Source organism: Vigna angularis, chromosome 6 (assembly GCF_016808095.1).
Source record: "Vigna angularis cultivar LongXiaoDou No.4 chromosome 6, ASM1680809v1, whole genome shotgun sequence".
Classification (NCBI taxonomy): Eukaryota; Viridiplantae; Streptophyta; class Magnoliopsida; order Fabales; family Fabaceae; genus Vigna; species Vigna angularis.
Genome location: NC_068975.1, coordinates 34008724 through 34022412, shown reverse-complemented (window position 1 = coordinate 34022412; position 13689 = coordinate 34008724). Strand labels below are relative to the sequence as shown.

The 13689-nt window shown below is 29.9% G+C and overlaps 3 protein-coding genes across 3 annotated transcripts; all 3 read left to right on the top strand.

Annotated features, from left to right (window-relative positions):
* Positions 1–133: 133 nt before the first annotated feature.
* Positions 134–3372, top strand: LOC108341668 (ankyrin repeat-containing protein At5g02620-like). The gene is made up of 4 exons (XM_017579322.2): positions 134–586; positions 688–780; positions 2123–2532; positions 2698–3372. Exons 1-4 carry the CDS (start codon positions 190–192, stop codon positions 3370–3372), a joined length of 1575 nt encoding a protein of 524 aa, XP_017434811.1. The 5' UTR covers positions 134–189.
* A 4932-nt stretch (positions 3373–8304) lies between these two features.
* LOC108342512 (fasciclin-like arabinogalactan protein 12) lies at positions 8305–9518 on the top strand. Its single transcript, XM_017580297.2, has one exon. It carries the CDS (start codon positions 8394–8396, stop codon positions 9237–9239), a length of 846 nt encoding a protein of 281 aa, XP_017435786.1. The 5' UTR covers positions 8305–8393; the 3' UTR covers positions 9240–9518.
* Positions 9519–11338: 1820 nt separating this feature from the next.
* Positions 11339–12494, top strand: LOC108342397 (fasciclin-like arabinogalactan protein 11). The gene has a single exon (XM_017580172.2). It carries the CDS (start codon positions 11420–11422, stop codon positions 12362–12364), a length of 945 nt encoding a protein of 314 aa, XP_017435661.1. The 5' UTR covers positions 11339–11419; the 3' UTR covers positions 12365–12494.
* The last annotated feature ends 1195 nt before the right edge of the window (positions 12495–13689 follow it).

The window sequence follows — 13689 nt, the reverse complement described above, 5'->3', positions numbered from 1 at the left end:
AGGATTGCGTAAAACTTATTAAATAACGTTACAACACATATTATCAATGTAAAACATATATATTATTAATATTGAAGGTTGTGAAAGAAAGTTGATTATATAAACACATGATATGCAGAAACGCAGAAAAGGCGAATATATATAACAGCAGCTTCTGGAAATTGGAGTGAGGCTTCATCCTATTATAAAATGCATCCTTATTGGTGGCGAATTCCATTAAACGGTGTCGGAACAACAGCCATACACGTTGCAGTGAGCATGGAACAAACTACTTTTGTGAAAGAGTTGATGCATTGTATGGACAAAGAAGATTTGGAAAATTACAAGGCAGAAGGGAACACGGCCTTTTGTTTGGCTGCGATGACTGGAAATGTGGAAATTGCTAAAATTCTGTTTTGCAAGAATCCACGGCTGCTGTGGATTAGAGACCAAAACCATATGCTTCCAATTGAAATAGCATCTTCTGCAGGTCACATTCCGATGACAAAATTCTTATTTCGAAAGACTTCAGAGGACCCACATCACAACCTATCCTTCCCAGACATTGTGAAGCTATTTTTCTTGACCATCAACAACAACATTTACAGTAAGCTCATGCAAATCTCTTCTTTTCTTAACAGTAATATGTTACGATGCCATTTTTCTCTTACGCATGCTTTTCTTCACTTCACTCTGGGCATATGACAGCCATCACATCAAAATTATTGGATAGCGAACCCAAACTTGTTACTGTTGAAAACGAAGAGAGGTTGACGGCTTTGCAAATGCTAGCTCAATGTTGTGAGTTTTCATATTCCTTACATATATTCTTACAATAGTATATATGTTATCTTTGTACGACAAAATTTAATAAAATAATTTATTTGTTTGGTGGATTTAAAATTTTTTAAAATATATTTTGTAGTTTGTTTGAGATAATTAAAAAGAAATTAAAATTTTAAAATTTCACAAGAGCAACTGAATTATTTAAATTTAAAAAATTTCACCTTAAAAAAATTAAAAATTAAAAATTGTTAATATTCTCAAATTCATTTTTTTTTCTTATAATTTGGGTTTATATGAGCTTGGATAGATTCTAGTTCACATGGATGAGAATAAACTCGCTACAACAAAATTATTGAATAATGAATTTTAGTGACAAAGCTAATTAGTTATTAATCAATTTAAATATCAATTTATAAACTAAAAATTATTGGTATTTAATATAGTTTAAAAAAATTATAATTAGTTTTTAAATTGGTAAGTAAAATAGTTTATATTATGAATTAGTTTTTAAATTGGTCACTAACAATAATTAATAAGATTTTAATTATAGAAAAATTGGTCTTTAATTAAGAAATTGTTCTTTAAATTAATCACTAAACATATTTTTAATTATTAAACATATTCTTATCATTAAAATTAATTATTATTAAAGAGTTTTTTTATAATAACTTAGCTCAACTTCACCTAAGATCGATCCAACTTAATCTAATATACTCATGATTTTGATGTGTGAATCTAGCTCAACTTAGTAAATCTTGACCTAATTTGTGTCATTGCCATCTATTAGATTTGTGTTAGCTCTAGACCAACCAAATAATCAAAGTCTAAATTATTACCTGATGTGTCCTAATTGAACTTGACTTGATTCCGAGTTCAAAACTATCTTACTTATAGCTTTTGGAAGCAGACTAATTACATCGTGCTGTACTTTGGCCATAATCTCCTCCTTCTACCAAACAATGACCTACATTTCATTATCACCTTTGTTAGACCTTGTAAGTCAACATAATATATATATATATATATATATATATATATATATATATATATATATATATATATATATATATATATATATATATATATATATATATATTATGTTTGGATATATTTACGCATAAATATAAAAAAGTTTAATATATACTTTTATTGAATTGAATACATTTTAATAACAGTCAAAGAAAAAAAAACCCAGATTTTAGGATATGATAATAATTTAACTAATTTCACATATATTACACAATAATTGATGTAACCCCTACAACTATTATATATTTCAATAAGAATCATATCCCAATATATTTGACTAAAATAGCACCTAAACTAAATGGGGCTAATAATTTAAACTCAATGGCAGCCCTTTGCGAGGAAACTATTGGCTATCGAGAGATTGTAGATTCTGTTTTTAAAGGCATGGAAAAGCAGAAAGATACTATCAACCATGCACAATTGTCGAAAGCAATGTTCGATGCAGCAAAATCAGGAAACACTAATATTTTAGAACTTCTGTTAAAGTACCATCCTGATTTGCTATTTGAAGTGAATTCTAGCAACCAAAGCTTACTTCACATTGCTATTCTACATCGACAAAAATCTGTCTACAAACTAATATTAAGCAAGCGGGGTGCAAAGAATATTATGACAAAACTGGTTGATTCTGAGCATAACACTGTTCTGCACTTAGCTGGAAAGATGGGACAACCTGAAAAAAAACCCGGATTTTCAACAAACCATGTTCTAATGAGTAGTGAGGAGAAATGGTTTCAGGTACGTATGCTTGTCTGCACGGTTAGCCTTTTTTTATGAATAATCTTTACTTAATTGTCTTTTGTTCCTTAATGCATTTATAATACTTTTTTTTTAATAATTACTTCGATACTTATCTTCTTTATCTTCCTCATTATACTAATAGTCTTCACTTTTTCCAAACAGGATGTGGAGAAAATAGTTCCACCTGCAATGAAAACAATGAAAAACAAAGATGGTTTGACTCCTAAAGGATTGTTCTATCTGACACACGAAATTTTGCACAAGGAATCAATATCAGGACTGCAAACTATGGCCAATACATTGTTAGTGGTAGCAACTCTGATTATCAGCCTAGGGATCACTGGAGGTATGACCATTCCTATTGCGGATATCAATCATAGAAATACTCCTTTTTTTTCAAGGAAGATATGGTATACGTTTTTCTTTATGTCCATTGCATTTGGAACATGTTTATGTGTTTCGTCTATGTTCTTCTACGCTTCGGTTATTCTTCCTGTATGTTGGTCAAAAGCAGAGGAAGAGTCTGTCCGGTTGCGGCAAACAAAGCTGGTATTTGGGAATGTGTCACTTTTCGCCTCTCTTGCACTCATGTTTCCTGCTCTGACTTGCGGTTCAGTGTTGATCTTTGAATTATCCAATTGGATCCTTTACTTCATTTGTGCACTTGGTTTGATAATATTGGTTGTGCATCTTACACTTGATTATAACCGATGGATTGGCATTGTGTGTTCAGTGCTATCTTATTTGGAGGATGCTCCATCAGATAGGCCAATAATGTTACGGCCAATCTGCAAGATATATCAGCTCTTCCTCACATTCGCAAAGAAAAAGGCTTGAATGTCCTTCAATAAACTAAATATGAGATTGTGCCCAAGAAATGCAAGACGTTTCTTATTTTCAGACTGTTTTGCATTTCATCTAGTGCTTGATTTGTTTTCTTGAGATTCTATTATTTGCCTTTTGATGGTGGACATTTCAAATTTTAAGAACGTGTCAAATCACTTCTCCTCATCATTCTAATAAATAAATAATGCTCTTTATGGAAATTTAGAATCTCCATGTATTATATTTAGTTTTTCAGACGTAGGATCAAGTAATTACACAAAACATATTCATTCATGCTTTTACTCCTTGTACGGGACCCTATAATCCTTATAAGGCCAAATCTTTGTTGGTTAGCTATCTGACTTAAGTGAGTAATTAATCTGAATGAGAGATCAGATTAAAATTTTAAATTCATAATAAATGTGATAACCTAGTTCTTAACTTTAACCTTTATTTATAATTTTTGAGATGGAATTGTAAGATCAGTAAAACCCTAATTACGACTCAATCTCAGCTTATTATACACTAATCACTACTTTCCTTTAATCTTGATTTGCAATGTTTCTTAAGAAATTATTTTTTTCTGAAATTCTTTTAATCCTGCTGACCGAATGGTCTTTGTCATATCTTGTTCGAATTCAGTAGTGGTATGGCCACCCAACAATAGAGTACATTTAATGATATTAAAAAAGTAACTAAATGTGAAAAATATTATTAATAATATTTCATTGAAGGTAATAAATTTCAGTATTTTTTTTAATATTTTAATAAAATTATTTATAAAATTGTTACTACGAAAATGTAATAACTGTTTTAACGATTATTTTATAATAAATATTATACCACTCTTGAATATTATATTTAATTATTACACTAAATATGACTTTTGGAATTGAAAAAAAAAAGTGTCACCGAAAATTTTTGGTAAAATGCGTCTATTAATATATAAAAAAATTATTGAAAAGATAATAATTTTTTATATATATATACTTAGTATTTAATAAAATGTTACCAATTTAGTAACATTTTTTTATGTTTTATTAATTCTTTTAATGTTACTAAATGTGGTGATATAAAAGAAAGTACTAAAATCAAAATATAAATTTCTTTGAGTGTAATTTTACAAGGATTAAAATTGTAAACTTTTTTTAATTATAAAATCTCTTAAACTTTATTAGAAAAGGATGTCTGTTAATGTCTGCATGATTATCTCAAAAGAATTAGATTGTTTCCAAATTATTAAAAGCTTTATCGACACATTTGAAAAAACTCTGTGTTATAATTAAGATGGGGATTCCCTCTCTCTAGAATTGTATTCACGTAATTCTTCATGTTCTAAACATTCATATCCGTCCTAAAGAAGACTAAGTATATTTTAACTATCTCGCATTTTTATCTAATTTGAATTATAATAAACTATCTATCACAAATTAGATAACAAGCATCAAAAAACAAAAACTGATATTGATGAAAAAAGTCTGTTACAGAGAGAAGCTAAGGGAGGATTAAAAAAAGAAAAAACAGAAGCTAATAGAACAAATCAGATAGACTAACTAAGGTTAACTAAATTTAATTATTTTATAAATTAAAATAACTATTTTACTATTTTATGTTTTTAATAACTATTTCTTAACTCAAATAATTATTTATAGTAAAAAATTGTATAATAATAAAAAAATATACCAATTAATTATTTTTATAAATTTATTTTATAATTTAATGAATTTTTATTAGAATAAAAAAAAAGTAAAAAACTCATGTTATGTTCCTAAGGCATGTACTTTTACTAGTTCTCTTTAAAAGTAACTCCATGTAATGTTTTTATTAGATTAGTCTTATTTATATATATATATATATATATATATATATATATATATATATATATATATATATATATATATATATATATATTAAATCATTGTTATAAGCGTGTATTTTAATCCAACGACTTTTCCTCGTATATTTAATTATTTATAACTTCTAGTAAGACAATTTTATATTTTAAGTACTAAGATCAGAGCAGTTTAAAAGTAAACTGTATCTTGATTCTATAATTCAAAAATCACATCGACCAATGCGCATGCTGATAGTTGAACTGTATAGTAAATTTAAATTGTTTTTTAGTTATTATTAAAACTATTTCAAATTGTTTATCGAATTAATTACACTTAAATGCACACATGCTGAGAATAAAAAAACAAAACACAATAAAAAAAAACAATTAATTGAAAGATTCAAGGAATATTATGTGAGACCTTAGCACTAGAATCCAAAGTCAACTTGAGTTTTATACCATGTAAACAAAATGATAGTGTTAGCAATTTGTTCAAATAAACATATATATATATATATATATATATATATATATATATATATATATAATAGAATGGGTTAAGATTATTATTTTATTAGTCAAAGTATCAAAATAATTTAATTAATTATATATATGACCAAGAGTATAGATATACCATGAAATGCAAATACTATATGTAATATTTTAATTTGATTAGGAACCAAATTAAGAATATTGATATTTAGAAAAGAAAAAGAGTAAGGTACATAAAAGAATTATGATCCCATCATAAACAATATACATATTCTTTGTTTCTTTCTTTTCATTTCATATAAAATTCATTAGAATAACATTAAATTATAATATTATATTAATCGATTTATTTATTCAATCGTAATAATAAAATTACACTTATATTAGAAAATAAAAATAATTATATAAAAATATCAAAAATTATTCTACATGATAAAAATAACAACAAATTAAATATTAAAAAAAATAAAAATAATCAAATGTCCATCATAGAAACTATTCCATATATTGAATGAAATCACATCTTATCACAAAATTCATGACAATTATATTAAATTACTGTATTATACTAATCGATTTCTTTATATAATGGTAGTAATAGAATTACACTTATGTTAGAAAATAAAAATAATTATATAAAAAAAATATCAATAAAATATTTTACATGATAAAAATAACAACAAATAAAATATTAAAAAAATTAAAAATAATCAAATATGCATCTTTGAAACAATTTGATACAGCATTGAATGAAATAACATAAAAATTAATATTTTCACAAATCAAACTAGTGAAACTATTGAAAGATAATGAAATTTGTTTTAGCAAAACAAAAATATTCTAGTGAAACAAAAATTAAAGATAAGAGAATAAATAAGATAATTTTTATATTACTCAATAAATGAAGGGTTTATGCAACTCAACACTTAAATTGATAGTTTAACATTCTTATGTAAAAAAATATATTAAAAAAGAATAAAAATATTTAATTATGAAATGTAAAAATTATTTAATTTACATATATCATTTCAACAACACAAAATATCTTAGATATGTGAATTTATTTTATAGTAAGTCAAATAATTAGAAAGAAAAAAATGTGTAACAATTTCTAAAAAAGAGTACTTATACAAAGGAAAGGAAGTTAAAATCAAAATCATAAATTTCTTTGAGTGTAATTTTACTAGATTATTGCAAGCACTTAATTAAATCAAAATGTAAGGAAAATCAAAATTTTAACTTTTTTTAAAATTATATAATCTCTTAAACTTTATTAGAAAAAAATATATATATGGTGATGTCTACATAATCATCTCTCTATTACAATATCTCTCTCCTAAGATGGAGATCCCCTCTCTAGTTAGAAGATTTTAACTATCTCACAAAAGTATTTTAACATAAATGTTCCTAAAGAATATTCATTACACAAATTTTTTTAATAAAATATTTTACTATAATGAGTGCTTTGGACAATGATATCTTCACATCCATATGCATTTGAAATTACCTTTAAATTTCACTTTTACTTTATAATACAAATTTACTTTTTAAATAATTATTTTCTAAACAACTGTAAACAAAATTGAAGATGCATTCACCACTTCTTATAGACCTTTTAAATTTTCACTACTACTTGCATTAGTATTGGAAATTTTTATTGATTTTTACAACAACTTTCAAAAGTAGGAAACTTATTTGGTTTCCAAAGTGAAGAGAAAACTCTATAACTATGCGTCTTTATTACAAGACGAAGAAGGAGAACAAAGTTTTCTGTCATTCTTAAAGATGTTTACGGTGCAATTAACTCTAGTAGAGCAGGTGTCCCATTTCAACATGAACGTTATCATAAGAATTCCAACATTAGTGGTTACTCTCTATCATCTGATAGTCTCCAGGAACCATCCCTACCAAATGGTCGTCAGCATTCATAATTTATTTTTCCGATAATAATGGAAAGTAAACTTGTTGTACTTGAGCATGATTGGATGGTCCGATAGCGGTTCAATAATGGATGAACATTAGATTGGGTGGTCCGATAGCGGTTCAATAATGGATGAACAGAATATTCATGTAGAACTCGTTAGGATAGACTCTAATCATGACTCTGGTACCATATTAGAAAGTGAGTTTAAATCTAACTCAATCCCACAAAATCGATTTGTGTGGTGAAGTTTGTACTCCATTTATATATTATAATTTGACATTATCCCTGATCGATGAGACTATTAGACTCACACAATTATAATAGTCCCTACTTTCAAATATAACTTAGTTATTCAAAAACAATTTCAATAGGCTTTTTTCGTTCAAGAAGTGATTTGACATCGGTTATTCTTGGATGAAAAAGGGGGTTTTACTTATCTGTATGAAATAATAAAGTCTGATATACCTTTTATCTTCTTACAATCAAGCTCTCAATCCTTTCCTTTCTGCACTTCTAAGCAAGAGGCAGCCGCAACAACAGCGAAATCCCTTCTGTCACCTTATCACGCTTGACATACCACCTTAATCTCCGACCACTAAACCTTATTTTCATAACTGCACATTTTAACAACCAATAATTTATGCCACTGTCTATAAAATCAGCATGTTCCATTAACATTCCACTCAGCAAGCAATCATTGTAATAACAACAACCTGTTAATAGCAAATTTGCACATTTCCAAAAGCAACCAATCAATCTAGAACTTTCAATTGCCAAAAGGACATGAAGAAGCAAATCATCTTCTATTTCCATCTAGTACTTTTGGTTTTCATATTTTCTACCCCCACTTTGGCCCAATCACCTGCTGCAGCCCCTAAACCTGTCCGTGCCACACCAGCTCCAGCTCCAGCTCCAGCAAAACCATTGGTCCCTTCATTACCCCAATCACCCATCTCTGACTCTTCTTCTAATCAAGACATTATCAAGATTCTAAGGAAGGCCAAATCGTTCAACACGCTAATTCGCTTGCTAAAAACCACTCAAATCATCAACCAAGTGAATGCACAGTTGGTCACTACAAAATCAGGAGGAGGTTTAACCTTTCTTGCACCTGACGATGGTGCATTCTCACAACTCAAAGCAGGTTACTTCAACTCTCTTGATGATCGCCAACAGAAAGCATTGATACAGTTCCACGTTCTTCCGTTTTATGTCTCAAGCTCTAACTTTGATTCCCTTAGCAACCCAGTGATGACACTGGCCAGTGATAGCCCCAATGGATATCAAATAAATGTGACTGCATATGGGAATAGTGTGAATATTTCGACTGGGGTGGTGAATGCTACTCTCACAGGCATTGTTTACACTGATAAGACACTTGCCATTTATCACGTCGACAAGGTGCTTCTTCCTTTGGATTTCTCAAAGCCTAAGCCTACAGCTCCTGCTCCCACTTTGGCAAATGCGCCTAAAGCTGATAAAGATAACTCATCTGCAGAAGATGATGATAAGGGAAAAACAAACAGAGCCACTTCGGGTGCCAATGCCATCAACTTAATTAGCATTCCTGGAACAATTTTGGAGTCCCTAGGTCTTGCTTTAGTCGCTGCAGTAATAATCTCCATATGAGGAACACCATTCGTAGTCTGATCCTTTCTTTTCAAAACAAGTTTTTTTCTTTTTTGTGGAATTTTTCTTCATAATTTTGTCTTGGTTTGCTCTGTTTGTCCCGGGAACAGTACTGTTTTCAGAGCTACCTTGCCTTATTTTCTTTTATGATTAGTTCATACAATAAAACGTAATTTATTTTGTAAGAAAGCAGAATTGAAAGCATGAGCCTTTTATTATAGCTTTGAATTGCAAACGTCTGGGTCTCGTTAATGGGAAAAAGACTCTGAAGTAGAAATACTGTTATAGGTAAAGGCATTTAGTTATGCTTTTCCTCTGTTTTGTCTTATTTATATGGAGTTTAGAAATTTCAATTTTGTTTTGCTTTTTATTTTACATCTGCGACTACATATGAAGCAGATTAATAAAAAAATAAAATAATAAACTTTATTTATAAAGTTACAGTCACACTGACAATAGTAAGTTACATATAAAATTCATATCGCATACTTCACAATGATAAATAAAATTTATTAATAACTATATAGGTTTCCACAAAAAAAAAAACTAAATACAACAAAAAAATACTTGTTATTGCATTAATTAGTTAAAAAATTTAACCTCTTGTGTTATAATTGGTTTGATACTAATTCAAATGAATACTAGTTTTTCAGTTCAACAAGTTGAACCAATAAATTTGATATAATAAACAAGATAAGAAATATATATATATATATATATATATATATATATATAAAGATAAATAAACGTATTATTTTTAAGTTTTATATTGAATATGATATCATGATTTATTATATAAGTTTTATCATGGATAATTGGTGTTGATTTTCTCAAAATATTTAATAATTAGTGTTATTTGTGAAAATATTGGACGAGTAAAATATTTATAAATAAAATACTTATATTCAACGAGAAGTTTGCAATATATTCATTCACAGTTAAACAAGAGATGGTTAGGATTTCATCTCAATTGAAAGTTTTAGAAGAAGAAAAACAATCATGATATGGTATTATGGTGAGGATTTAATCTCGGCATTACCTCTCTATGAACCCACACTTTTCTAGTTAAAAAATAATTTCATTAAAAATTGTTAGAAGTGGTTTTCTAACTTTAAAAAGATATAAGAAATTAAACATTCTTGGCAGAGAGGAATCTACCTGCCTTCCTCTCTTTTTTTCGAAATTTGATTGGTATATGATTAAAGTGGGATAACCTTTTTCTGTAATTTTTAAAAGCAACATCAATCAAAATGAAACTTCCTTTATTTTGTGCGTGTTTAAGTATAATTTGTACCTTTTCAAAAGTAAATCGGAAGTAAAAAATGCAATGAATATTTTTCTTTTCTAAAAATGCATTCAGCACACTTCATCGGATACTTAACGATAATAGCTTTCCTAACCTTTTACAGCATTTTTATCATTTTTTTTGTTTTTGTTTTTATGTCGTACAAGTTTTTATTGATAGAGACCATACCCTCCATTTCCTTTTTCTTTTTTAAAATGTTGTTGTGATATAACACCGAAAAGAAAGCCTACCTGAAAGAAAATGAAGAGATTTTATTTAGAGAGAACTAAAACTAATGTTCAGATGCATTAGGCCGAATAAAACAGTAATAATTATGAAATGTAAAAATGGTGGAGATGGGATATAGTAAAAGAAAGGTGCATCTAGAACATAAAAGTATGGTAGGTTTCAACTTTCAAGTGTGATTCTTAGCTCCCCAGTCCTTGTAGCAAAACCTGGCAGACTAATAATTTGATTTCCTTTTCTTCCTCATTCATCATCATGGATGCTATAACTCAACCTCTAAACAGATCACACACCATAATACTCCCTTTTCAGCAACTACATTTTCAGGGACAATTTGATTGCAACTACGACATCGACACAGATAGTTCCATACGTCCACAGTTCAATGCATTTTCGCCTCCAACTCCTTTATCACTGCCAAATCTCTTCTGCGATGCACCACCTTTCCATTTCCATCATAGCTAAAGAATATTTCCCACTTCCCTGAGAAAGATGCAACTCACCTTTCCTTTAACCCTACACACCTATCTATACACAAATCGCTCTCCCAGACCCAGAATAAAACCCCCTCTTTCCTTACAACACTACACTCACAAGTACCAGCACCTTCAGTACACCCTCACCTAAGCTCTCACTCCTCAACCCTAAAATGAAGACACAACAATCTCTCTTCTCACCCTCTATTTTACTAGTTCTAGCACTTGCCTTCTTCCACACCATTTCAGCCCAACTCTCGCCAGTTCAAGCGCCACTTTCATCAACCCCATCTCCACCGCAACCATCACCTCCAGCATTCACACCACCCTCTCCGCCGGCCACTGCTCCAGCCCCTGGATTCAACACCGTACCCTTAGTCCCCGTGACGCCAAGTGGAGCCCCCACTCCCACTGTCCCAAAACCACCCTCCATTGACATTGTCCAAATCCTCAGAAAAGCCAAGCGATTCTCCGTCCTCATCAGGCTCCTCAAAACCACGCAACTCATCAACCAACTCAACTCACAGCTTCTAACCTCAGGCTCGGGAGGTTTAACTCTCTTCGCCCCAGAAGACGGTGCCTTCTCAAAACTTAAAGCCGGTTTCCTCAACTCTCTCAGCGACAGACAAAAAGTAGAACTCCTGCAATTCCACACGCTCTCTTCCTTCATTTCGATCTCAAACTTCGACACCCTCACCAATCCCGTTCAGACTCAGGCCGGCGACGACCCCAAACGGCTGCAGCTCAACGTCACCACCTTCGGCAGTAGCCAGGTCAGCATGGCCACCGGCGCCGTCAACGCCTCCGTTACTGGAACTGTTTACACGGACAACAAGCTTGCCATATACCAGGTCGACAAGGTGCTTCTCCCTCTCGACCTTGTGCTTCCCAGTGAGGCTCCTGCCCCGGCACCGTCGAAGGCTAAAGGGGCAACGCCGAAGACTGATAAAACGAAGGCCGGTGATGGTGCCGGCGGTGATGATAGTGATAATGGTGACAACAAGGACTTGCCCGCTGAAGCTTCTTCTGCCGTTTCCATGAGTTTGAAGTTTGGTGCGAAGGGAATATTTGTGGCTATTGTTACTGGGATTGCTTTGATGGGTGAGGCCATGATGTGATGTGGAGAGGGTGAGAAAGGATGAGTGCTTCAGTTGTGCAGTTTTGAGTTTTGTGAGTGATTCGTCTTCTGCTTTAATTGTTTGCATGTAGCATTGGATTTAAATGCGTATACACGCTCAATTTCTTTTCTTTTTCCTTTTCCTTTTACTACTGCATCAGCCTCGGTGACCCTAACCCTATTCTTTTTCACAAAAAAAAAAAAAACCTTTAAAATATATATAAAAATACCTTTAATCAAAAATTTCTGTTAGCAGAAGTAATTTACAGTTAGAATTTTTTGTTTTTAATTTCTTATAAATACTTTAGGAAATAAAACGAGTTTCTTTTACAAATTAAAATTAGTTTATTATACTTAATTCCTCTAATGTTAGTTTTATAGTTCGTGCGTAAGTTATACAAATTTTATTTAAGTATCCAAAATACTCTTACTCAAACTGGATTAATGAAATCGTACTTGTATATATACACACACTTAAAGTATCTTTCTATAGTTTATTCAAGTAATTGTTAATTTTGTCAATTTTCACAATTTAAAATCAAAGAGATTAAAAGACAAGATTGGATATTAAAAAAAAACAAAGATTATTATATGCATGTAAGAATTAAAGGATACTCTATTGGTACAAAATCAAATAAAAAATATTACCACTTAAATCTTGTAATTAAATTATGAATTGAAAATATTAAATTTGATGGCACATATCACATTAGTGTTGAATGTTATTTAACAATTTTTAAAACCGAGATAATATTATTTTTGTGATAAACATTATCTCAATCCTAATTACGAACATGATTAAAGTAATAAGAAGATTCAAAACTCTAATTAAAAACATTACCTTAAGTAATCCTACATTGGACCTAGCCATAAAGGCTCATTTAGGAAAAGTCTATATAACACTTATAAAACGAATACATTTTTTAGGAGCTAAAAACTGTTTATTCATTTATAATATATTTATTGTATTTGACAAGACTTGAATATTGAAATGCATCTGTAAACATCTACCTCAATTGAAAAGGAATAAGTTATCTCGGATAAGAAAAAGAAAGATGTTATAAGGACATCTCAATTCTTATAAGAACAATCCCAATTACTACAAATGATATGAGGATAACTCCTCGAATAATAATGAAAAATATTTAAATATACACAACAACTATTCTTCTCCAATTATATTTATATTTTACCTCTGTAATTTATAATATATCTTAAAAAATGTAAATAAAATAAAGTTGTAAATTTAATCGGACAACAAAGTGGTACTCCGGGTAAGTTTTGTCCAATAATAAAATGTAACTGGTGGCCCTAATCCCATGAATG